The 23,042-nt window shown below is 46.7% G+C and overlaps 1 protein-coding gene and 1 long non-coding RNA gene across 6 annotated transcripts in view; one reads left to right on the top strand and one right to left on the bottom strand.

Moving 5' to 3' along the window:
- The window catches only part of strn3 (striatin, calmodulin binding protein 3), a 28,350-nt gene extending 5,850 nt beyond the window's left edge, over positions 1–22,500 (top strand). For 2 of the 5 annotated variants that reach the window (XM_037242349.1, XM_037242352.1), the window contains exons 2-16: positions 7,668–7,771; positions 7,858–7,931; positions 8,156–8,234; positions 8,301–8,450; positions 8,522–8,657; positions 16,980–17,118; positions 17,205–17,344; positions 17,497–17,675; positions 18,590–18,637; positions 18,719–18,840; positions 19,458–19,625; positions 19,692–19,832; positions 19,943–20,050; positions 20,870–20,956; positions 21,057–22,500. In XM_037242349.1, coding sequence (XP_037098244.1) covers positions 7,668–7,771; positions 7,858–7,931; positions 8,156–8,234; positions 8,301–8,450; positions 8,522–8,657; positions 16,980–17,118; positions 17,205–17,344; positions 17,497–17,675; positions 18,590–18,637; positions 18,719–18,840; positions 19,458–19,625; positions 19,692–19,832; positions 19,943–20,050; positions 20,870–20,956; positions 21,057–21,226 — 1,845 coding nt within the window. In that variant the 3' untranslated portion in view covers positions 21,227–22,500. The remainder of the gene's footprint in view (positions 1–7,667; positions 7,772–7,857; positions 7,932–8,155; positions 8,235–8,300; positions 8,451–8,521; positions 8,658–16,979; positions 17,119–17,204; positions 17,345–17,496; positions 17,676–18,589; positions 18,638–18,718; positions 18,841–19,457; positions 19,626–19,691; positions 19,833–19,942; positions 20,051–20,869; positions 20,957–21,056) is intronic. The other 3 variants (XR_005096318.1, XR_005096317.1, XR_005096316.1) reach the window with 3 other exon arrangements.
- LOC119116749 lies at positions 4,064–12,406 on the bottom strand. Its single transcript, XR_005096334.1, has 4 exons — positions 12,143–12,406; positions 10,499–10,559; positions 4,319–4,338; positions 4,064–4,234 (listed from the first exon to the last, which is right to left on the bottom strand). It is a non-coding gene; the product is annotated as an uncharacterized LOC119116749 (long non-coding RNA).
- Positions 22,501–23,042: the final 542 nt, after the last annotated feature.

The raw sequence follows: 23,042 nt of genomic DNA, 5'->3' as shown, positions 1-23,042 counted from the left end.
CGTTCGCTGAGCCACGTTTCCACAAAGCACAGCGCGGCGGATCTGCTGAAGTCCGTGTTCCTTGAAGTGAGGAGCAGCAGTTCGTCCATCTTGTTCGCCAGGGAGCGGACATTCGCCAGATGAATTGACGGTAGGGCAGAACGGAACCCTCTCTGCCTCAGCCTTACGAGTGCTCCCGCTCGTTTTCCGCGCCGCCGTCGTCGTGCTAGCTTGTACAGCACCGCCGCTCCGGCTAGAATCTCCGACAAACAGTCTGAATCGAAGAGAACAGGAGAGAAAATACCAGAAGAAGACTGTCCGATGTTTAACAGCGCTTCTCTAGTAAAAGTGATCCGGGATGGACAGCAGAGGACACAGAAAACACACAAAATAAGACAAATAAACAGAGAGCGACTCACCGTGGCTGCCATCCGCGGCGCCATCATGACGCCATCAAACTCCCAAAAGGGCAAGGAAAAACTCAAAACTCCAGCTAGGGGAAATGAGAAACCTTGAGAAGAGACCACAGATGGGAAGGTCCCTCTTCCAGGATGACCAGGCTGCAATGGATGCAGAGAGGACACATAGTACAAACAGTGTAGACAAATTCAAAAAAGGTGTGGAGAGCAGGATGTTATTGCACAGTAATGACTCTGAGACTCTAAGAGTGGTGTGAGTTCATCAGAGCAACAGCCTGGGGGAAGAAGCTGTCTCTGTGTCTGCTGGTTTTGGCGTACCAAGCTCTATAACGCCGTCCGGAGGGGAGTAGTTCAAACAGACTGCCACCTGGGTGAGAAGGGTCTGTAGAGATGTTCCTTGCACGTTTCCTGGTCCTGGACAGGTACAAGTCTTGGATAGATGGGAGGTTGATTCCAATGATCTTTTCTGCAGTCCTGATTGTCCGTTGCAGTCTGTGCTTGTCTTGTTTGGAGGCCGATCCAAACCAGACAGTGATGGAGGTGCAGAGGACAGACTGGATGATGGCAGTGTAGAAGGTCTTCAGAAGCTCTCGCGGCAGGTTGAACTTCTTGAGCTGTCTCAGGAAGTACAGCCTCTGCTGGGCCTTCTTCCGGACAGAGTCTATGTGGCCGGTGCATTTCAGGTCCCGAGAGATTGTGGTTCCCAGGAACTTGAAGGTGTCTGTGGAGAGAATAGTATTACTGCGGATAGTGAGGGGTAAAAGTGGTGAAGGGTCACGCCTGAAGTCCACTGTCATCTCCACGGTCTTGAGCGGGTTCAGCTCCAGGTGGTTTTGGCTGCACCAGTGGACCAGCCGCTCCACCTCCTGTCTGTACGCAGTCTCAACACCGTCCTGGATCAGTCCGATGAGAGTGGTGTCGTCTGCATACTTCAGGAGCTTCACAGGAGAGTCACCTGAGGAGAAATAATTGGTGTAGAGAGAGAAGAGCAGTGGGGAGAGGACGCACCCCTGAGGGGCTCCAGTATTGGTGGTCCGGGTGTCAGATGTGATGCCCCCCAGCCTCACACGCTGTCTCCTGTTGGTCAGGAAGCTGGTGATCCACTGACAGGTGGAGGCAGGCACCGCAAGCTGGATGAGCTTCTGTTGGAGGATGTCAGGAGCGATGGTGTTGAACGCCGAGCTGAAGTCCACGAACAGGATCCTGGCGTACGTTCCTGGGGTGTCCAGGTGGTGCAGGATGTAGTGCAGTCCCATGTTGACCGCATCATCCACTGACCTGTTTGCCCGGCAGGCAAACTGGAGGGGGTAGAGCAGGGGGCCCGTGACATCCTTCAGGTGGTTCAGCACTAACCTCTCGAAAGATTTCATGACCACAGATGTCAGTGCGACAGGTCTATAGTCATTCAAACCTGTGATGGCGGGCTTCTTGGCCACTGGAACAATGGTGGAGCTCTTGAAGCACGAGGGCACCTCACACAGCTCCAGAGAACGGTTGAAGATCCGTGCAAAGGTGGGCGCCAGCTGCTCAGCGCAGACTTTCAAGCAGGAAGGTGACACGCCGTCTGGGCCCGGTGCCTTCCTGGTCTTTTGTCTCCGGAACATCTGGCGCACTTCCTCCTCGCGGATCTGGAGTGCGGGCGCGGCCTCTGCAAGAGAGAGAGTGGGTGACAACGATGATAGAGGTGTGGACAGAGCAGTTGTGGGGAGAGGTGAGTATGTAAAAAGTTAAAGTCCCAATGATCGTCACACACACATCTGGGTGTGGTGAAATTTGTCCTCTGCATTTAACCCATCCCCGTGTGATTTTGATCCATCCCCTGGGGGAGAGGGGAGCAGTGAGCAGCAGCGGTGCCGCGCTCGGGAATCAGTTGGTGATCTAACCCCCCAATTCCAACCCTTAATGCTGAGTGCCAAGCAGGGAGGCAATGGGTCCCATTTTTATAGTCTTTGGTATGACCCGGCCGGGGTTTGAACCCACAACCTTCCAGTCTCAGGGCGGACACTCTACCACTAGGCCACTGAGCTGGTCAAGTGCCCCAAATAAACCGGAATTGACCTTATTTCAACAAGTGCCTTAAATGAAACCAGAAGTGACCTAAATATAACATTTACTCTAACTTTTAAAATTTTTGTCCGATTCAATCCGTTTCAACTGTTGAACTCCAAAGTGAACCTCTTGAACCTGTAGTTTTCGTTTTGTTACAAATTTAAAAAAATTTTGGCGCAAATTTATTTTAAATTCCCATTCGTGGTCTTCGCCTTCACACGCAATTTCTCCAGAAGTTGCATTTTCTAGTTGTGTGAAGGCGATAGCCTAACCCTAACCGACACATTTTTCCCCATTCATTCTTAATGGCACATTCGACATTTCACATTTACGTTGTTCCAATTTGAAATTCACATCATTCAGCATATTTGAATCACATTCGGAAAGATTCTCGACATTCCCAAAATTGCCAAATTCAAAAATTTCACGTTTTCATGTTTAATATTTCGACAAAATTTCACAAAATTTCGTTTTTCATCTCTAATTTCTACGTTTTTCAACCGATTCAACCCATTCCAACTTTCAACTGTTCATCTTTTTTCTACCTATTCCACGACTTCCCACTTACAAAAAATTCAAAATTTTGAAATTTGAAATTCAACCAAATTCTCCAAAATTTCGTTTTTCTACTCTAATTTCTACATTTTCCAACCGATTCAACCCATTCCAATTTTCAAATGTTCATCTTTTGCCTACCTATTCCACAACTTACCACTTACCAAAAATTCCAAATTTGAAATTCAACCAAATTCTCCAAAATTTCGTTTTTCTACTCTAATTTCTACATTTTTCAACCCATTCAACCCATTCCAACTTTCAACTGTTCATCTTTTGCCTACCTATTCCACAACTTCACACTTACCAAAAATTCCAAATTTGAAATTCAACCAAATTCTCCAAAATTTCGTTTTTCTACACTAATTTCTACATTTTTCAACCCATTCAAACCATTCCAACTTTCAGCTGTTCATCTTTTGCCTACCTATTCCACAACTTCCCACTTACCAAAAATTCCAAATTTGAAATTCAACCAAATTCTCCAAAATTTTGTTTTTCTACTCTAATTTCTACATATTTCGATTGATTCAACCCATTCCAACTTTATTCACTTTGTTCACCTTATGCTTACCATATTAGATTGTGAGTGATGTGAGTCACCCCGCTCACTCTTTGTTTGATCTTCTGCCCTCTGGGAGGCGGTACAGGAGCCTGCGCTCCCGCACCACCAGACTCTCCAACAGCTTCGTACTCCAGGCTGTTAGGATCCTGAACTCGCTCCCCCTTTCTGCGTAGCGTCCTGTTCTTTGCGCTATGCTTACTGTCTGCTGTATGCGCACTGGCTCAGTTTTGCTCCTCTTATTTATTGGGTTATTGGTTTATTATTTATTCATCGCTCATTTTGTTTATTATTTTTTATTTATTTATTGTTTGTGCCTTCTTGTTTTTATTTTGTGTCGTCTACTTCTATGTCTCGTCACCGTGGGATAGAGGAAACGGAATTTCGGTTTCTTTGTGTGTCTTGACATATGAAGGATTGACAATAAAGCTGACTTTGAGTTTGACTTTGATATTCACCCCCTGTCAGGTTTAATTCACTGACTATATACATTTTCCTAACACCCCCATTCACCCCCACTTCCACTATGCTTACACAATTCAACCCTTGACCCCCACTTCCAGTGTGGCGGCCATCTTGGATTGACCCTGAAGTGCCCCCAATGAACCCAGAATGAACCGGAAGTGCCCCAAATCAAACCGGAAGTGACCCCAACTAGACCGGAAGTGACCTCAGGTAAACCAGAAGTGCCCCCAAATCAAACCGGAAGTGACCACACGTAAACCGGAAGTGACACAAATAATCCGGAAGTGACCTTTTTAAACCGGAAGTGACCTCTGCTAAACCGGAAGTGACACAAATTAAACCGGAAGTGCCCCAAATAAACCGGAATTGACCTTATTTCAACAAGAAGTGCCTTAAATGAAACCAGAAGTGACCTAAATATAACATTTACTCTAACTTTTATAATTTTTGTCCGATTGCACCCGTTTCAACTTTTGAACTCCAAAGTGAACCTCTTGAACCTGTAGTTTTCGTTTTGTTACAAATTTTAAAAAATGTTGGTGCAAATTTATTTTAAATTCCCATTCGTGGTCTTTGCCTTCACACGCAATTTCTCCAGAAATTGCATTTTCTAGTTCTATTTTATTCTCCTCACTTTTTTGTCCTGCTTCTTCTTCCACATAATTCATCCGATTCACTCCATTCCACTTTTGACGTATTCCAAATATTCACGAGATGAGTGCTTCCATTTTTCTCGTTCCGAAAATTTTCCGTTTTCGCAAAATTCGCAAGTTTACGACAAATTTTTCCCCATTCATTCACATTTACGTCGTTCCAATTTGAAATTCACATCATTCAGCACATTCGAATCACATTCGGAAAGATTCTCGACATTCCCAAAATTGCCAAATTCAAAAATTTCACGTTTTCACGTTTAAAATTTCGACAAAATTTTACAAAATTTCGTTTTTCACCTCTAATTTCTACATTTTTCAACCGATTGATTGAATATTTATTTATTTATTTATTGAATATTTATTGATCCCCAGGGGTGGGGAAATTCAGGCCCCAGCAGTATCCATACCACAGAGTGGGTATACAAAAGACACACAGATGGCATGAGCGCAACTCAATGAGCTCTCATAAGGCTGCCACACAACGGCGCCACAAAGAAAGTCAGAAAGTGCTCAAGATAAAAGCCATCAAAGCAAATCAAAGCTAAAAGACAAAGGGAAAAAAAAGTAACAGCGGGCAACCAGCACCCCTCAATACAAGAGAACACCCCAAAACACACAAAATAGCCTCCACGGGGTCCATAGACAGGTGGAAGGGCAGTCCAGTTCAACGGCGCCCAATGGACCGTGGTCGTGAATCGGTGAAAACATCACAAAGCAGGCAAACGTGTGAGCAGCGTCCTGGGCACCCAGTCGGGGCACGTGCAGATGGTCACGTCGCATGGCGAAAGTCGTTGGTTCCGACGAGCACGAGGGAGCGGACTCCCCACAGGGGTTGCGGCTGCAAGGCCAAGGCGAGGGACCCGGTCATCACTGGCCGGATAAGCAGGAAGCCGTCGTAGAGTTACGCCGGTCTCGACCGATGATCCCGGTCCCAGGAAGAAGAAAAAAATATCCGATCCGAAGAGATACCGAGGTGCGGTAGAAGGCACCAGCATCGCCGAATGGACAAAAAGACAGAAAGAAAAAGGAGAAAAGAAGGAAATAAAGAGGAAAAGAGAGAACACTGCTGGGAGGCAGCCACTCACGGCGCCATACCAAAAAAAAAACATTCCCATTCCAACTTTCAACTGTTCATCTATTGCCTACCTATTCCACAACTTCCCACCTACCAAAAATTCCAAACTTTCAAATTTGAAATTCAACCAAATCCCCAAAATTTGGTTTTTCTACTGTAATTTCTAAATTTTTCAACCGATTCAACCCATTCCAACTTTATTCACTTTGTTCACCTTATGCTTACCATATTCACCCCCTTCACCCCCACTTCCACTATGCATACACAATTCGACCCTTGACCCCCACTTCCAGTGTGGCGGCCATCTTGGATTGACCCTGAAGTGCCCCCAATGAACCGCAAGTGCCCCAAATCAAACCCGAAGTGACCCCAAATAGACCGGAAGTGACCTCAGGCAAACCGAAAGTGACCCCAAATAAACCGGAAGTGACCTCCGCTAAACCGGAAGTGACCAAATTAAACCGGAAGTGCCCCAAATAAACCTTCGCCTTCACACGCAATTTCTTCAAATTAAAAGATTTCACATTTTCACGTTTAAAATTTCGACAAAATTTCACAAAATTTTGTAAAATTTCATTATTCATCTCTAATTTCTACGTTTTTCAACCGATTCAAACCATTCCAACTTTCAACTGTTCATCTTTTGCCTACCTATTACACAACTTCCCACTTACTAAAAATTCCAAATTTTCAAATTTGAAATTCAACCAAATTCTCCAAAATTTCGTTTTTCTACTCTAACTTCTCCGTTTTTCAACCGATTTAACCCATTCCAACTTTCAGTTGTTCCTCTTGCCTACCTATTCTACAACTTCCCACTTACGAAAAATTCCAAAATTGAAATTCAACCAAATTCTCCAAAATTTCGTTTTTCTACTCTCATTTCTACATTTCTCTACCGATTCAACCCATTCGAACTTTCAACTATTCATTTTTTGCCTACCTATTCCACAACTTCCCATTTACCAAAAATTCCAAACTTTCAAATTTGAAATTCAACCAAATTCTCCAAAATCTCGTTTTTCTACTCTAATTTCTACATTTTTCAACCGATTCAACCCATTCCAACTTTATTCACTTTGTTCACCTTATGCTTACCATGTTCACCCCCTTCACCCCCACTTCCACTATGCTTACACAATTCAACCCTTGACCCCCACTTCCAGTGTGGTGGCCATCTTTGATTGACCCTGAAGTGCCCCCAATGAACCCAGAATTGACCTTATTTCAACAAGAAGTGCCTTAAATGAAACCAGAAGTGACCTAAATATAACATTTACTCCATCTTTTATAATTTTTGTCTGATTCAACCCGTTTCAATTTTTGAACTCCAAAGTGAACCTCTTGAACCTGTAGTTTTCGTTTTGTTACAAATTTAAAAAAGAAAATTGGCGCAATTTAAAAAAAAAATCCCATTCATGGTCTTCACCCTCACACGCAATTTCTCCAGAATCTGCATTTTCTAGTTCTTGTTGGTTTCAAGACCATGGACAATGTTGGTGACTTTCACGCTGAAATGATTAATCAAATTAGAGCCAATGCCGCTAACAGAGCCCTAACTCAGTAAATGCCCGTGTTGGAGATCACTGACTAATTCCTGGCCTGACCCTAAATTACCGTTTGACAATATTTCGATTCTCGCATAATCTTTAAGAGGGGCGCAACGAGTGGGTGGAGCCACCACGTAACCCCACGCACACAAACCCACCTCTCGATAAAACGGATGGTGGCAAAGCGCCCTGTGTGTATCCCCCTGTTGCCATGGCAATGGCACAACTCTGATTTGCCTCTTGATGCACCTGTTGCTATGGACAACTCTGTGTGTGTTTATAAATATCCACCAATAGTGTCATCTTTCAGGACCAGCTGCTGTCACACTGACGCGCGTGTGTGTGTTTTTTGGTCAGGCGAGGATAGCATTCCTCCAGGGAGAGAGGAAAGGTCAGGAGAACTTGAAGAATGACCTGGTCAGAAGAATCAAGATGTTGGAGTATGCTCTCAAGCAAGAGAGGTGCGTGCGTGCATAATTAGCCCGAGTAGCAAAGCTTTGGAAATGCATTGTGTGTAACTGTGTGCGTGCACGTTGGCGTTCCTCAGGGCCAAGTATCACAAGTTGAAATATGGAACAGAGTTGAATCAAGGCGACTTGAAGATGCCCAGCTTTGAGTCAGGTGACATTGCTCTGCCCTGCCCCCTTGCTTTCTGGTTGTCCTGGTTACATTGCCTCGCCTGCCGATGTTAGCGCTGTTCTGTTCTATGTGTGTGTCTGCATGCGGTCTGTTTTGTCCCCTTGTGTATTTGTGTGCATTTGTTGTCGATATGTCTGTGTATGCCAGTAATCGTGCGTGTTTGTGCGTGTATCTGAGCGTATCTAAGCGCGTCTGTCGTGTTCCAGACGCCAAAGACTCAGAAGTGTCGGCGCTCGCCACCAACAGTCAGCTGACGTGGAAACAAGGAAGACAGCTGCTGAGACAGTAAGATGACATCATGGTGACTTCATCAGGCAGTGGCAGGAAGTGCTCACGTTGGTGCATGCGTAGGTACCTTCAGGAAGTGGGCTATACGGACACCATCTTGGACGTGCGCACGCAGCGTGTGCGCTCGCTGCTGGGCTTGTCGACGCCAGAGCAGAACGGGTCGGTGGAGAAGAAGAACCTGCAGCAGCTTATCAACGGCAAGGATGGCAAACGGTAACCGTGGCGGTGACGACGAGATGACGTGGCCATGATGATGAGGACACTTTGTGTATTTGCGTGCGCAGGAGTCCAGGTGACGTTCTGGAGACGTTCAACTTTCTGGAGAACGCCGAGGACAGCGACGAAGACGACGATGAGGACGGAGAGCTCATGGATGACATTGGCAATGATGTCAGACATCACAGGAAACACAAAAACAAGGTCTGTAACACGTCATCTTCCTCCTGGTCTTCATCTCCTTCCTCTATGTCTTCCTTTATTAGTAATTTACTTTATTGTTTGAAGGCGATGGCCTTCACACTTCACACTAGTGTTATTCCTGTCCTTTATTGTGTGAAGGTGAAGGCCTTCACACTATTGTTATTCGACAATTTTATTCCCCCCACTTTTGACGCGTAACTAGTTCCACATACTTCAACCGATTCACTCCGTTCCACTTTTAACTTATTCCAAATATTCATGACACCGTTTCTTAAATTTCTTTCATACCAAAAATTTTCTGTTTTCACAAAATTCTGGCAAATCTTTCCCCATTCATTCTTAATAGCACATTCAAAATTTCACATTTACGTCGTTCCAGTTTGAAATTCACAGCATTCAGCACATTCAAATCACATTTGGAAAGATTCTCGACATTCCCAAAATTGCCAAATTCAAAAATTGCACGTTTTCACATATAAAATTTGCGCTAAATTTCACCAAATTTCCTTTGTCACTTCTCATTCCAACTTTGGGGACATTCCCAAAATTGCCAAATTCAAAAATTTCACATTTTCACGTTTAAAATTTGCACAAAATTTCACAAAATTTCGTTTTTCACTTCTAATGTCTACCTTTTTTTAACCGATTAAACTAATTTCAACTTTCAATTGTTAATCTTTTGCCTACCTATTCCACACCTTCCCACTTACCAAAAATTCAAAATTTTCTATTTTGAAATTCACACCAAAATTTTCCCTTCTAATTTCTAAATTTTTCAACCGATTCAACTAGGTGTAACGATTCATCGATACACATCGATTAATCGATATAATGCTCTACGATTTATTGGCATCGATGCTAAACGTAAACATCGATTTATATCGCCGTGTTTGACCTCGGACATTAGACGCGACTTTATTTTGAAATCCAGTTCATTTTTGCTTGCTTCCTCTTTCCGGGAGCAGTACGCGGCGTGCTGTGTTGTGAGCAGAGCAGGCACGTGAAAGGGGAGCCGACAACTACGCGGCTCCTGGGCTGGTGCTATGGCTAGTGTCCAAGAAGACGAGGAAATTCGCTCCCCTTTGGGCTTCAAGTCATTCGTTTGGAAGCACTTTGGATTCCAAAGAAAAGATGGCTCAACGGACAATTAAAATTATTGTAAATAAATAGTTCAGTAATGCACTTTAAAGTTAATGGTATTACAAAAAAAGAAAGAATATTCATTTTTCTTTACTTATATGAGAAAAAATATAGGAATTTGATAAAGTTCAGTGTTAAAATAAGCACTTTGTATACTACAATACTCTTGTAATTTCCTAAATAAAGAGTTTGCAGTACCTTGTTGATTTTGCGTATGAATTGTTATAAATCAGGATATTGTTCTATATTTTTTATTTAAAAAAAAATAAAATAAATAAAAATATCGATCGTGGAGCACTATATCGTGATGTATCGTGAATGAATCACAGCAGGCTTTAAGATATCGGCAATTATCGTATCGTGGTCCTTTGTATCGATATGATATCGTATCGTGACAAAACCCGCGATTTACACCGCTAGATTCAACCCATTCCAACTTCATTTACTTTGTTCACCTTATGCTTACCATATTCACCCCCTTCACCCCCACTTCCACTATACTTACCCAATTCACCCTTTCACCCCCACTGCCACAGTGTGGCATCTTGGATTGACCCTGAAGTGACCCCAAATGACCTTAAAGTGGGCCGGAAGAGCCCCAAATAAACCGGAAGTGGCATAAATAAAACCGGAAGTGCGCCAAATAAACCGGAAGTGGCCTAATTTAAAGCAAAAGTGCCCCAAATCAAACCGGAAATGACCCAAATAAACCGTAAGTAAACTAAATTAAACCGGAAGTGACGCAAATAAACCGGAAGTGACCTTATTATTGGAAGTGACCCAAAAAGAAACGTAAGTTGACCTCAGCTAAACCGTAAGTGACCTAAATTAAACCGTAAGTGCCCCAAATAAACCGGAAGTGACCTCAACTAAACAGAAGTGACTCCAAACAAACAGGAATTGCCCCAAATAAACCGGAAGTGACCTTTTTGAACCGGAAGTTACCCCAATTAAACCGGAAGTGACCTAAGCTAAACCGGAAGTGCACTAAATTAAACCGAAAGTGCCCCTAATAAACCGGAAGTGACCTTATTTAAACAAGTGCCCTAAATGAAACCAGAAGTGACCTAAATTTAACATTTGCTCTAACTTTTACAATTTTTGTCCGATTCAAGCCGTTTCAACTTTTGAACTCCAAAGTGAACCTCTTGAACCTGTAGTTTTCGTTTTGTTCCAAATTTCAAAATTTTTGGCGCAATTCTTTTTTAAAATTTCCATTCATTCTCTGAGGCATTCAACATTTACTCTAACTTCTACATTTTTTAACCGATTCAACCCGTTCCAACTTTCAACTGTTCATCTTTTTCCTACCTATTCCACAACTTTCCACTTATCAAAAGTTCAATATTTTCAATTTTGAAATTTACGCCAAATTCTCCAAAATTTCGTTTTTCAACTCTAATTTCTACATTTTTCAACCCGTTCCAACTTTCAACTGTTAATCTTTTGCCTCTCTATTCCACAATTTCCCAGTTCCCAAAAATTCAAAATTTTCAAATTTGAAATTCACGCTGTTGCGTGTTGTGCGGGGATGTCCGAAGTTGAGGCAGGAAAAACAATGTGGAGTGTAGAGTTGGTCCTTTATTGGCAAGATCTTGGGTTGTTCAATGGCAGTCAGTACACAATGGCAAGGCAGCACATCAACAACAACGTCCGTCTCCAGGTCAGCTTGTTTTATACTGTCCGGAAAGGTGGGAACTTGTCACATGACCATTTGGTATCTGTGAGTGTGGGGGGCGTCACCCCTCTGTGTGTGTGGGTATGGGTGTGCCTATATGTGTGTTGTATTAGTGTTCTGATTGAGCAGTTATGTTTATATAAACTAAGGAAAAGAATTTCATAATATGAACATTAAAATGTCCATGAGATTGTCTAACCAAATAGAATATGTACAGATTGCTGTTGCTCTCTCTTCAACGTCAAACTCTCCAAAATTTCGTTTTTCAACTCTAATTTCTACATTTTTCAACGATTCAACTCGTTCCAACTTTCAACTGTTCATCTTTTGCCTACCACAACTTCCCACTTACCAAAAATTCCAAATTTTCAATTTTGAAATTCACGCCAAATTCTCCAAAATTTCATTTTACAAATCTAATTTCTACATTTTTCAACCGATTCAACCCGTTCCAACTTTGAACTGTTCACCTTATGCTTACCATATTCACCCACTGTGCTTACCCAATTCACCCCCACTTCCAGTGTGGCGGCCATCTTGGATTGACTCAGAAGTGCCCCAAAATGAACACGAAGTGAACCGGAAGTGCCCCAAAACAAACAGGAAGGGTCCCAAAATGAACAGGAAGTGCCCCGACATGAACAGACCCAAATAAACCAGAAGTTACCTTATTTCAACCAGAAGTGCCCTAAATTAAACATTTGCTCTAATTTTTACAATTTTATTTCCGATTCAACCCATTTCAACTTTAGAATTCCAAAGTGAACCTCTTAAACCTGTAATTTTCGTTTCGTTCCAAATTTAAAAAAATTGTGGCACAATTTTTTTTACAATTCCCATTCATTCTCTATGGGGAATTCAACATTTGCTCTAACTTTTACAATTTTTGTCCGATTCAACCCGTTTCAACTTTAGAATTCCAAAGTGAACCTTTTAAGGTGGCGCCGCGGTAGTGGCGACACGTTTGCAGCAGCTCCGTCGACTCGTCTGTATATTGTCTCGTTTTATGTTTTTTTTGGACTATTTTTCTTTTTTCGCAGTCCTGTGTTTTCTTTTTTTACCGGGCAGAAACATGTTTGCAAAAACAGTGAGGCTGGCCCTTTTATTTTTCCTATTTTTCACCTGGTTCATCACCCCAGCAACTACCGAAGCAGGGAGTAAACGCTCCATTGTTTACACCCGTGGTCAGCTGTTAGCCCTCTGTAGCCAAGGGAAGCTAACCGGCTACAAGCCCGATGTTTCCCCCGAGCTGAAGAGGAGGAAAAGAGGACAACGCTCGGGTGTTATGTGCCGGAAAAAGAAACGCCGCTTCAAGCCCACACTCCCCACCATCATCACCGGGAATGTGAGATCCATCTGTAATAAGATGGATGAGCTAACGGCGCTGGCACGGCACCAACGGGAATACCGGGAATGTAGCATGCTGCTGTTCACGGAGACCTGGCTAACGGAGCAAACACCGGACTCTGCCGTCCCTCTGGACGGGTTTAACCTGATAAGGGCAGACAGGACACGAGAGAGCGGTAAGAGGAAAGGAGGGGGGCTTGCTGTGTTTGTGAACGATAGAATCAAAGAGCAACTCTGCAGCGCGAACATTGAGCTGCTAGCCGTTAGCATGAGGCCACACTACCTGCCGCGGGAACTCTCGCACGTTATCGCGATAACTGCGTACGTTCCCCCTAATGCTAATGCCGACGCAGCCCGCGATGTCCTGCACAGCAATGTAAGCAGGCTGCAAACACAGCATCCACATGCCCTCCTCCTTATTACCGGGGACTTCAATCATGCCTCTCCTTCATCCGCACTTCCAACTTTCAGCCAATATGTCACCTGCAGCACCAGAGGAAATAAAACACTGGACCTTTTCTATGCCAACCTTAAGGAGGCATATACATCATCCCCCCTCCTCCCCCTTGGAAGATCTGATCACGATCTGATCCACCTTCTCCCCCTGTATCAGCCTCTGGTGCACAGGCAACCAGCAGTCACCCACACCAGACAGATCTGGTCTGAAGAATCTCTGGAGACTCTTCAGGACTGTTTTGAGACCACGGTGTGGGACGTGTTCTGTGAGGACTACGGGGACGACATCGACGGTCTCACCAGCTGTGTCACAGACTACATTAACTTTTGTGTAGACTCCACCATACCCACCAAAACAGTCAGGGTTTTTGCAAACAGCAAACCTTGGATCACCCCTGAGATTAAAGACCTGCTCAGGGAAAAAAGGAGGGTCTTTAAATCAGGAGACAGGGACCTGCTGAAGACGGTGCAGAGGGACCTGAAGAAGAAGATCAGGGAGGGGAAGAGCAACTACAGGAGGAGGATGGAAGACCAACTGCAGCGGGACGACGTCAGCGGGGTCTGGAGGAGCCTGAACACCATCTCAGGACGTAGCAACTCCAGACCTGCGCTGGACAGGGATCAGGAGTGGGTGAATGACCTGAACCGGTTCTTCAACCGGTTTGAACAACCATCCACTCCTCCCCCCACCCACCCAGCCCTGCTGCAACTTCCCCCGACTGGAGCCTCTTCTGCTCCGAGGACTCTCACCTCAACCACGCCCCCTGCTACTTCCCCTCCAAAACCCCCCAGCCCACTCTCAACTCCACCGAACCCACCAACCACCCCCCCTGCAAGCCCCCCCCCCCCACCCACCCAGCATGGTGCTCTCCACAGCCCAGGTGGAGAGAGGACTGGCCAGGCTCAAGGTGAAGAAGGCGACGGGTCCAGATGGCATCACCTCCAGGCTGCTCAGATCCTGCTCCGGGCAACTGTACAGGATCGTGGAGCACATATTCAACATGAGGGTGCCACAGCTGTGGAAGACGTCCTGCGTGGTACCGGTGCCCAAGTCATCTCGCCCCAGCGACTTCAACCACTACCGGCCGGTGGCCCTGACATCCCACCTGGCGAAGACCCTGGAGAGGCTGGTCCTCCACTACCTGCGCCCCCTGGTGAGCTCCTCCGCCGACCCCCTGCAGTTCGCCTACCGGCCGAGCATCGGGGTTGAGGACGCCGTCATCTTCCTCATGCAGAGGTCCCTGGCCCACCTGGAGCGGGCTGGAAGCACTGTGAGGATCATGTTTTATGATTTCTCCAGTGCCTTCAACACCATCCAGCCAGAACTGCTGGGGAACAAACTGCACCATGCTGGAGCCTGCCAGCAGCTGACATCATGGGTCCTGGACTTCCTCACAAACAGACCGCAGTTTGTGAGGACAGGAGGCCGTGTGTCTGACACGGTGGTCTGCAGCACAGGAGCTCCACAGGGGACCGTCCTGGCCCCCCTCCTCTTCACCATCTACACAGCTGACTTCACCCACCACACATCAACCTGCCACCTCCAGAAGTTCTCTGACGACTCCGCCATCGTCGGTCTCATTAACAACGGAGACGAGACGGAGTACCGAGAACTGAATCACAGATTCGTGGACTGGTGCCGGCGGAACCACCTCCAGATTAATTCTGGAAAAACAAAGGAGCTGGTGGTGGACTTCCGCCGGCGCAAAGTCCCCCCCTCGCCGGTGAACATCCAGGGAACGGACATAGAGATTGTGGACTCTTACAAGTTCCTGGGTGTTCACCTGAACAATAAACTGGACTGGACTGTTAACACTCAGGCCCTATACAAGAAGGGCCAAAGCAGACTCCACCTGCTGCGCAGACTGAGGTCCTTCGGAGTGAGGGACGGCCTCCTGAGGACCTTCTACGACTCTGTGGTGGCGTCCGCCATTTTTTATGGGGTGGTCTGCTGGAGCAGCGGCATCACTGCAGCGGAGAGGAAGAGGCTGGACAAGTTAAGTTAAAGTCAAAGTTAAAGTCCCAATGATCGTCACACACACACCTGGGTGTGGTGAAATTTGTCCTCTGCATTTAACCCATCCCCGTGTGATTTTAATCCATCCCCTGGGGGAGAGGGGAGCAGTGAGCAGCAGCGGTGCCGCGCTCGGGAATCAGTTGGTGATCTAACCCCCCAATTCCAACCCTTAATGCTGAGTGCCAAGCAGGGAGGCAATGGGTCCCATTTTTATAGTCTTTGGTATGACCCGGCTGGGGTTTGAACCCACAACCTTCCAGTCTCAAGGCGGACACTCTACCACTAGGCCACTGAGCTGGTGGTGAAGAAAGTCTGTCCTGGGCTGCAGTCTGGACCGGGTGGAGGTGGTGGGGGAGAGGAGGATGGTGGCTAAGCTGTCCTCCATCATGGACAATGTCTTCCACCCCCTTCATGAGACTGTCAGAGCCCTGGAGAGCTCCATCAGTGACCGGCTTCGTCACCCACGATGCACCACCGAGAGGCATCGCAGGTCCTTCCTCCCTGCTGCCATCAGACTGTACAACCAGACTGTAGCTAACGGACAAAATAACATGCAATAACGTGCAATAACCATATGTGCAATCATACTATGTGCAATATCTGTCTACCTCACACTCTTTTTACCTGCTTTTTTGCACTGTTTTTTTTTTTCTTCCTTTGCACTATTTTTTTATCTAATATTTTACTGTCCATATTTTTTGATTATATATACCTTCTACTTTTTTAAATCTTTTACCCCCTTCCCCGCATGCGTGTGTGTGCGTATATGTTAAGTGTACTGCTGCTAACATAGGAGTTTCCCCATTGAGGGAATAATAAAGGATTATCTTATTTTAAACCCGTACTTTTCGTTTCGTTCCAAATTTCAAAAATGTTTGGTGCAATTTTCTTTTTTAAATTCCCATTCATTCTCTATGGGGCATTCAACATTTGCTCTCACTTCTACATTTTTCAACCGATACAACCCATTTCAACTTTAAACTGTTCATGTTTTGCCTACCTATTCCATAACTTCCCACTTACCAAAAATTCCACATTTTCAATTTTGAAATTCATGCCTATTTTTCCAAAATTTCGTTTTTCCCTTCTAATTTCTACATTTTTTTGACCGATTCAACCAGTTCCAACTTTCAAATGTTCATCTTTTGCCTACCTATTCCACAACTTCCCACTTATCAAAAATTAAATCAATTTTGAATTTCACGCCAAATTCTCAAGAATTTTGTTTTTCCCTTCTAATTTCTACATTTTTCAACTAATTCTGACCCGTTCCAACTTTAAACATAGATATCCCCAAATATTTATTCAACCTCTTCGCCTTCACGCGGAATTTCTCCAGAAATTTCATTTTCTAGTTTTATCTTTGCCTTGCTCCTCATTTTCATCTTGTAGGTGTTCCATCTCTTCATCATTTCCCGATCTTTGTCTTCCTCCTTTTGGTCTAACATTTCTTCTTCATATTTCTCCTCCTCTTTAGTTCTTTCTTCTCATCTTCCCAATCGGTCTCCTCCATCTTCTTCATCCTCCTCGTCCCGCTTGTCCCGTCTCTTTCTTCCATGTCCTCCTCTACTTGCTCTGTCTATCGCGCTTGCTTTTCTTCGTGTTCCAGTGCCTTCCTAACCCTTCTTCCTCTTCTCCATGTTCTCGGTTGCCATCCGCCCCGGCCCATCGTCGCTGTCCTCAGGCGGGCAATGAGGGTCTGGCGTCCGAGGAGGACGCCAGCGACACGGAGGAGGCACTGAAGGAGTTTGACTTCCTGGTGACGGCCGAGGACGGCGAAGGCGCCGGCGAGGCACGCAGCTCTGGAGACGGGACGGAGTGGGGTGAGCTCAGTGGGCGTCCGCCCCCCCATCCACCTCCGGCCAAGAGGACGCCGGCGCTAACACTAGCCCTCTTCTGTGGCGCACAGCTGAACCGCTGCCGTTCGTGCCTGGGGTGGGGAACGACTTCCTAATGGGAGGGGCCGACCGCGTCTTGGAGAGCGTGCTGGGATTGGGCGATCTGGCCGACCTCACCGTCGCCAACGACGATGTGGAATTCGGCTACGACGTGAGTGACGACTACGACTTAGTTCCTGCACTTGACCTCATTACCCACATACTGAACATTACGTTGCTTCGGTTCCTAAAAGCACATCACCAATAGAAATGAGGGCGAGCTGAGTGTTTGCTGGCTAATGCGACTCCTCCCCCCTCCCGCAGCTGGCGTCCAATCAGGAGTCGTCATTCCGGAAGACGTGGAACCCCAAGTACACGCTGCGCAGCCACTTTGACGGCGTGCGGGCGCTTGCCTTCCACCCGCTGGAGCCCTGCCTGCTCACCGTGTCTGAGGACCACACGCTCAAGCTGTGGAATCTCACCAAGACGCTCGCCGCCAAAAAGTAGCGCCGCCCAGCTGGCTTCACCACACATCACCGCCACCCACGTTTGTCGGCGTTGTCTAACAGCCTAACGACAGTGGCAAATTCGATACGAAAGACGACAAATCCGAAAAGAATCATTGAAATTTTATTGGGAGGCCGAAATCTAAGATTTTGGACCCTTTGGAGAAAAATGGCTCTCAATAAAATGGTTGATTAATTTGGTAATCTTTTAGGTTTTGAGTAATCTATTGATCTGAGCACCTCTACATTTTCTAGCTCAGTGGCCTTGTGGTATGAGTGTCCGCCCTGAGACTGGGAGGTCGTGGGTTTGATCCCTGGCCGAGTCATACCAAAAAGACTATAAAATGGAACCCGATGCCTCCCTGCTTGACACTCAGCATTAAGGGTTGGATTGGGGATGCTGTGAGGAGCTGCGCTCCACAGTCATTATTAGCAATGTATAGCTTCTACTATGGAAGCTCGTCTGAGGACGACCTAACTAACATCCAACATCATTTTACAACTCATTTTATGATTTTACGTTTTTAATTTTTGAAGTTTTACGTTAGGAAAAAAAAATCACAAAGCGTTGCTACTGGGGATGTTCAATACCTCTTCAGAGCAATACGAGTATCAATTCTCGATTAGTCACCTATACTAACAACAACGATCGAGACCACTTTCCAATCAGACCCATCCGGAATAACCAGAGATAGCAACTTGACGTGACACGAAAGGCAAATAAAGCCGCTACGGCTATCGTTAGCAACATGGGGACTCGCCTGTCCCTCGTTACGACATCAGGTATCGTGCTATGACCAAATCTTTTGATAACCTTTTTCATATCTTAAACATTTGACGTCAGGTTGAGCAAAAATGTCAGCTCATGAACCACCCCGCCAACATCATGTGACTTTGCTTCTTTTGTGTAGAAGCGCCTCGCTGGACGTGGAGCCGGTCTACACGTTCAGAGCTCATGCGTACGTATGGTGCGGTGCCATCGGGCCGATCCGAGCCTCGCAGCCTAACCTAGCCCCGTGTCCCTCTCTCCCTACCTCCAGCGGCCCCGTGCTGTCGCTAGCCGTCACGGCCGACGGTGAGCACTGCTTCAGCGGCGGTGTGGACACCACCATCCGGTGGTGGAACGTTCCCGGCCCAAATGTGGACCCCTACGACACGTACGGTAGGCACAGAGCCGCCGGGAAATCGCAAATGCTATGTTCAGCCGCCTCGACGTTGGAGGATAAAATGACTCAAACGTGAGACTGCAGATTGAAAAAAACAGTCCAATGAAATTCAGCCGCAAAGGCGTTTTGCGTGCACCCTTGACACAACTGTTTGTGAATGTTATGTTTTGGGCAGCAGAACCTGAAGCTTTGGTTTGGGGATGGAACATCTGCTAAAGCAGTGCTTCTCAAATAGGGCGCGGTGTGATACCAAGGGGGTCGCGTGTGACACCAGGGAACATGCTTTTCTTTTGGCTGTACTAGATTAAAGGGGAATTAGACATCCACTGCAGTAGGTGGGAGTGGCGGTATCACTGTAAGAGTGTGCGCAAGGAGTAGTCGCTCTACAGTGTCGAGCGCACGGAACATACGCAGACACAGCACAGAGCAGGCGATAAAAAGTCCAGTGGGACACCATGGAAAAATATTGAACAGGGTTGAAAAGAACGGCGGAGAGAGACGGAGATAAGAGAATTGAGAGTTACACGAAAGCTAAGACAAGGAAATATGACGAAGCGTACGTAGCGCTCGGCTTCAGTGGGTCCTTTTTTCCTTGCGTTTTCCTTTTTTCTAGACGCTGGCGCGCTGGCAGGGACGTGGGTGGGCCATGTGGATGCCGTGTGGGCTTTGGCCTACAGCGGCATCAAGAACCGCCTCCTGTCCTGCTCGGCCGACGGGACGGTCAAGCTGTGGAACCCTCGTGAGGAGAACCCCTGCATCAGCACTTTGAATGCCGCCGCAGGTCAGCAGCACCGTGCACGCACACACACTCACACTCATCCCACATCATGGCTTTGTGCGCACACAGAGCACGGCATCCCCACCTCGGTGAACTTTGACGGCTGTGACCCCGCCCGCGCCGTGGTGTCATTTGACAGCGGAGACGTGGTGCTCTACGACCTGGAGACGGCTCAGAGTGCGCTAGTGCTGAAGGGCCAGGGCAAAGGAAGTAAGCGCACACATCAAACGCGGTTTTGCCATCCGCCAAATGCGGTCCCGGTGCTTGATGATGCCCACTTAAAGCGGCCATTTTGTCCCACCATGTGACTCCACACGCAGGCCGTCCTGGCTGCCATCACATCTACAGGGCGGTGGGCCATCCCACACTGGCTGTCACCATCACGGCACACGAGGACAGAAGCATCAAGTTTTTCGACAACAAGTCAGGTAACATCCACCCGCGGGCCGCGTTCGCCCGTCTGCCTGTTGGAGGTGCGCTGCCGATCATCGACAACTCATCAAGTTGTCTGAATGCTCCAAATTTTGTCCTGCCGACGCGACGTAAATAATCTGCGATTTCTTTGTGTCGGATCCAAATAAGATGTTTCCAAATTTGCCCTGTTCAGGAATCCGTCCGTCTAGCCATCCAACCATACATCTAATATCATACCATACCGCTTATCCCCACGTGGGTCGCGGGCGTGCTGGACCTTATCCCAGCAGTCGTCGGGCAGAAGGCAGGGGACACCCCGAACTGGTTGGCAGCCAATCGCAGGGCACATAGAGATGAACAACCATTCGCACACGCACTCACACCGATGGGCAATTTGGAGGGATCAATTAGCCTACCAAGCGTGTTTTTGGGATGTGGGAGGAAACGAGTTCCTGGGGAAAACCCACGCAGGCCCGGGGAGAACATGCAAACTCCACACAGGGGAGGTGGAATCGAATCCGCAACCTCTGAACTGTGAGTCGGACATGCTAACCAGTGCGTCAGCGTGCTGCCAGATTCGGAATCCAAAAATGGAAATTATTTCTTTTAATCCACTTCATCCATTAATTAATAGCTTACTTGATTATTGAATTCATCATTGTTTACAACTCCACTGTGTATACCTTTGTGAACATGCGTCATTGTCCGCACACACGTCTGTGCTTGTGCTAAGGTGTGTGGCTCCACGCAAGTATTGTTTGTATAAATGGTACGTGTGTTTGTGTCTGTGTGTGTCTGTGTGTGCCTGCTTGCGTGCGTGTGTGCGCTTGCAGGTAAGGTGATCCACGCCATGGTGGCCCACCTGGACGCCGTCACCAGCCTGGCGGTGGATCCAAACGGGATCTACTTGATGTCCGGCAGTAAGTTTGCCCGCTTTTGCCCCTTAAAAGTAGGCGTGGCTCGTCAGACAAGGTTGCCTGGCCTCCGATGGAATAACGGTTGTCGTTGCCGCGGTTTCAGGTCACGACTGCTCGCTGCGCTTATGGAATCTGGACTCCAAGACGTGCGTGCAGGAGATCACAGCGCACCGCAAGAAGAGCGACGAGGCCATTTACGACGTGACCTTTCACCCCTCCAAGGCCTACATCGCCTCGGCCGGAGCCGACGCCCTCGCCAGGGTTTACGTGTAGGGTCTGCCCTCCCCGCCTGCAGGGAACCCTGCGCACAGACACGTGACGCTGAATCACCGCCATGCACGCCGCCTGAAGACCGACACGGGCAGCTGACCAATGACATCATTGGTCCACATGACACTAAAGCCCCTCTTCCACGTCACCCCATCGGTTGTTTGTCGTACAATCCCGACGCTCCTGTCAGCCGGTGGTCCTCGGGCTCGCTTCACCGACAAAGATGGCAGCGAGGTGATGCATTTTCTTCACCAACGCTTCTAGAACACGTCGGTAAAAAACTTAATTTCAAACGGACGATCGATTCTGATCAGACCAGATTGATTCCGATCGGTCAAGACGGGACTCAGGACTGCAGCTGGCCAACTGGCCGTGTTGTTGCTGACATCGCGAGCAATCGTAGGTTTTTTGTTATGTTTGTGTGATGACATAACTAAAATGATTGAGCCCAATTAGTTAGGACAGGACTCGGTCACCGTGCTCATATGATACGCCTCAGCAGCGGTAGCCGGTCAATCGGATATGTCCATTCAGTCGCCGATGGCATGAGTGTTTTTTTTTATATTTTAAAATCAAACAAGGATCCCTCTTGGCCCGACACCTCTACTTCCAGTTTCTGAAATAACAATTCAGATTGGTCGTGATCGAATATGACGGGACTCAGGGCAGCTGTCATGTGGATCCCAGCGAGCCAATTTGATGTCGCAATTCACTGGCCAGTCAGTGTGACAGCCATAGAAACGTAACGACTGGTCCTGATTGGACCCGATTTATTTTGGATTTCAGACCTAAGCAGCAGCCGGCCAATCAGAAATCTCCATTCCGTCAGGAAGTTTTGGCGGGCTTTCGAGTCTTTGCTCCTCTACCTCCTGTCCCTGAATTCTTGAGATGACGGCATGATAACTGCAATGAGCTCAAAGTCAAGGAAATGACTGACAAATCATCAATATTATTCATTTTTATTTTTCAAACAATTCACCTCCTTGATTGGTTGATCACATAGCATCTGCTGGGAAGGAGCAGATCCACGCCACATCGCTCACTGCTGTCGTTCTCACGTTTTCTCATAGGCTTCGATATCCACATTAAGGAAGTCGAGACTCCAGGAGAAACCGTCCAACCAGAGGCCTCCTGGAGCCTGCGCTGAATGGCTCTTTTTATTTTTTTAACTCAAGTGATTGATGGTGTGGTGAGCAGCTGACGTTGATCACGCGACGTGTTACTTCTTGTCAGTGTCCTGCATGATTACAATAAAAGTATTTTTTCTAGTCTTCCAACTTGCGTTTGATTTCATTGTCGGGAAGTAACGACATTGGGCGAACGGAGCCGTCTGAAGCAATGTGTCAAATGGTTCGAAGTGTCTGAGGCCTGGTAAACACTGATTTCTAGTGGACGAACTTAACAATCGCAAATGAGCACACACAACCCATGATTTGAGAACCCTAAACTCTATTCGCTATCGAAAATTAAACAAATGTCAAAAGTCACCAAAATCGCCACCAACGTCACACAATACTCATCGCTACCCAACATTTTTAAGAAATATTGATGCATTTTTTATACAGTAGCACAGGGGTGCTCAATACGTCGATCGCGATCAACCGGTCGATCGCCAAGCCACTATTGGTCGATCGCGTGATATTAATTTATTTTATTTATTTTTTTTCCGCACTTGACGCGTGTACAAACAACGGCGCTAACAACACAACACAAACACGCAAGCTCGCGAGTTCCCTCCAATTGTCAGAACCCTGTTTTTTCTCTTAAACTTAAGAAAGGGTATAAAAATGAGTGGGGCAGCTGGCCATAGTAAGAAGTA

The sequence above is a fragment of the Syngnathus acus genome, chromosome 22 (assembly GCF_901709675.1).
Source record: "Syngnathus acus chromosome 22, fSynAcu1.2, whole genome shotgun sequence".
Classification (NCBI taxonomy): domain Eukaryota; kingdom Metazoa; phylum Chordata; class Actinopteri; order Syngnathiformes; family Syngnathidae; genus Syngnathus; species Syngnathus acus.
This window is presented reverse-complemented; position numbering and strand designations above follow the sequence as displayed.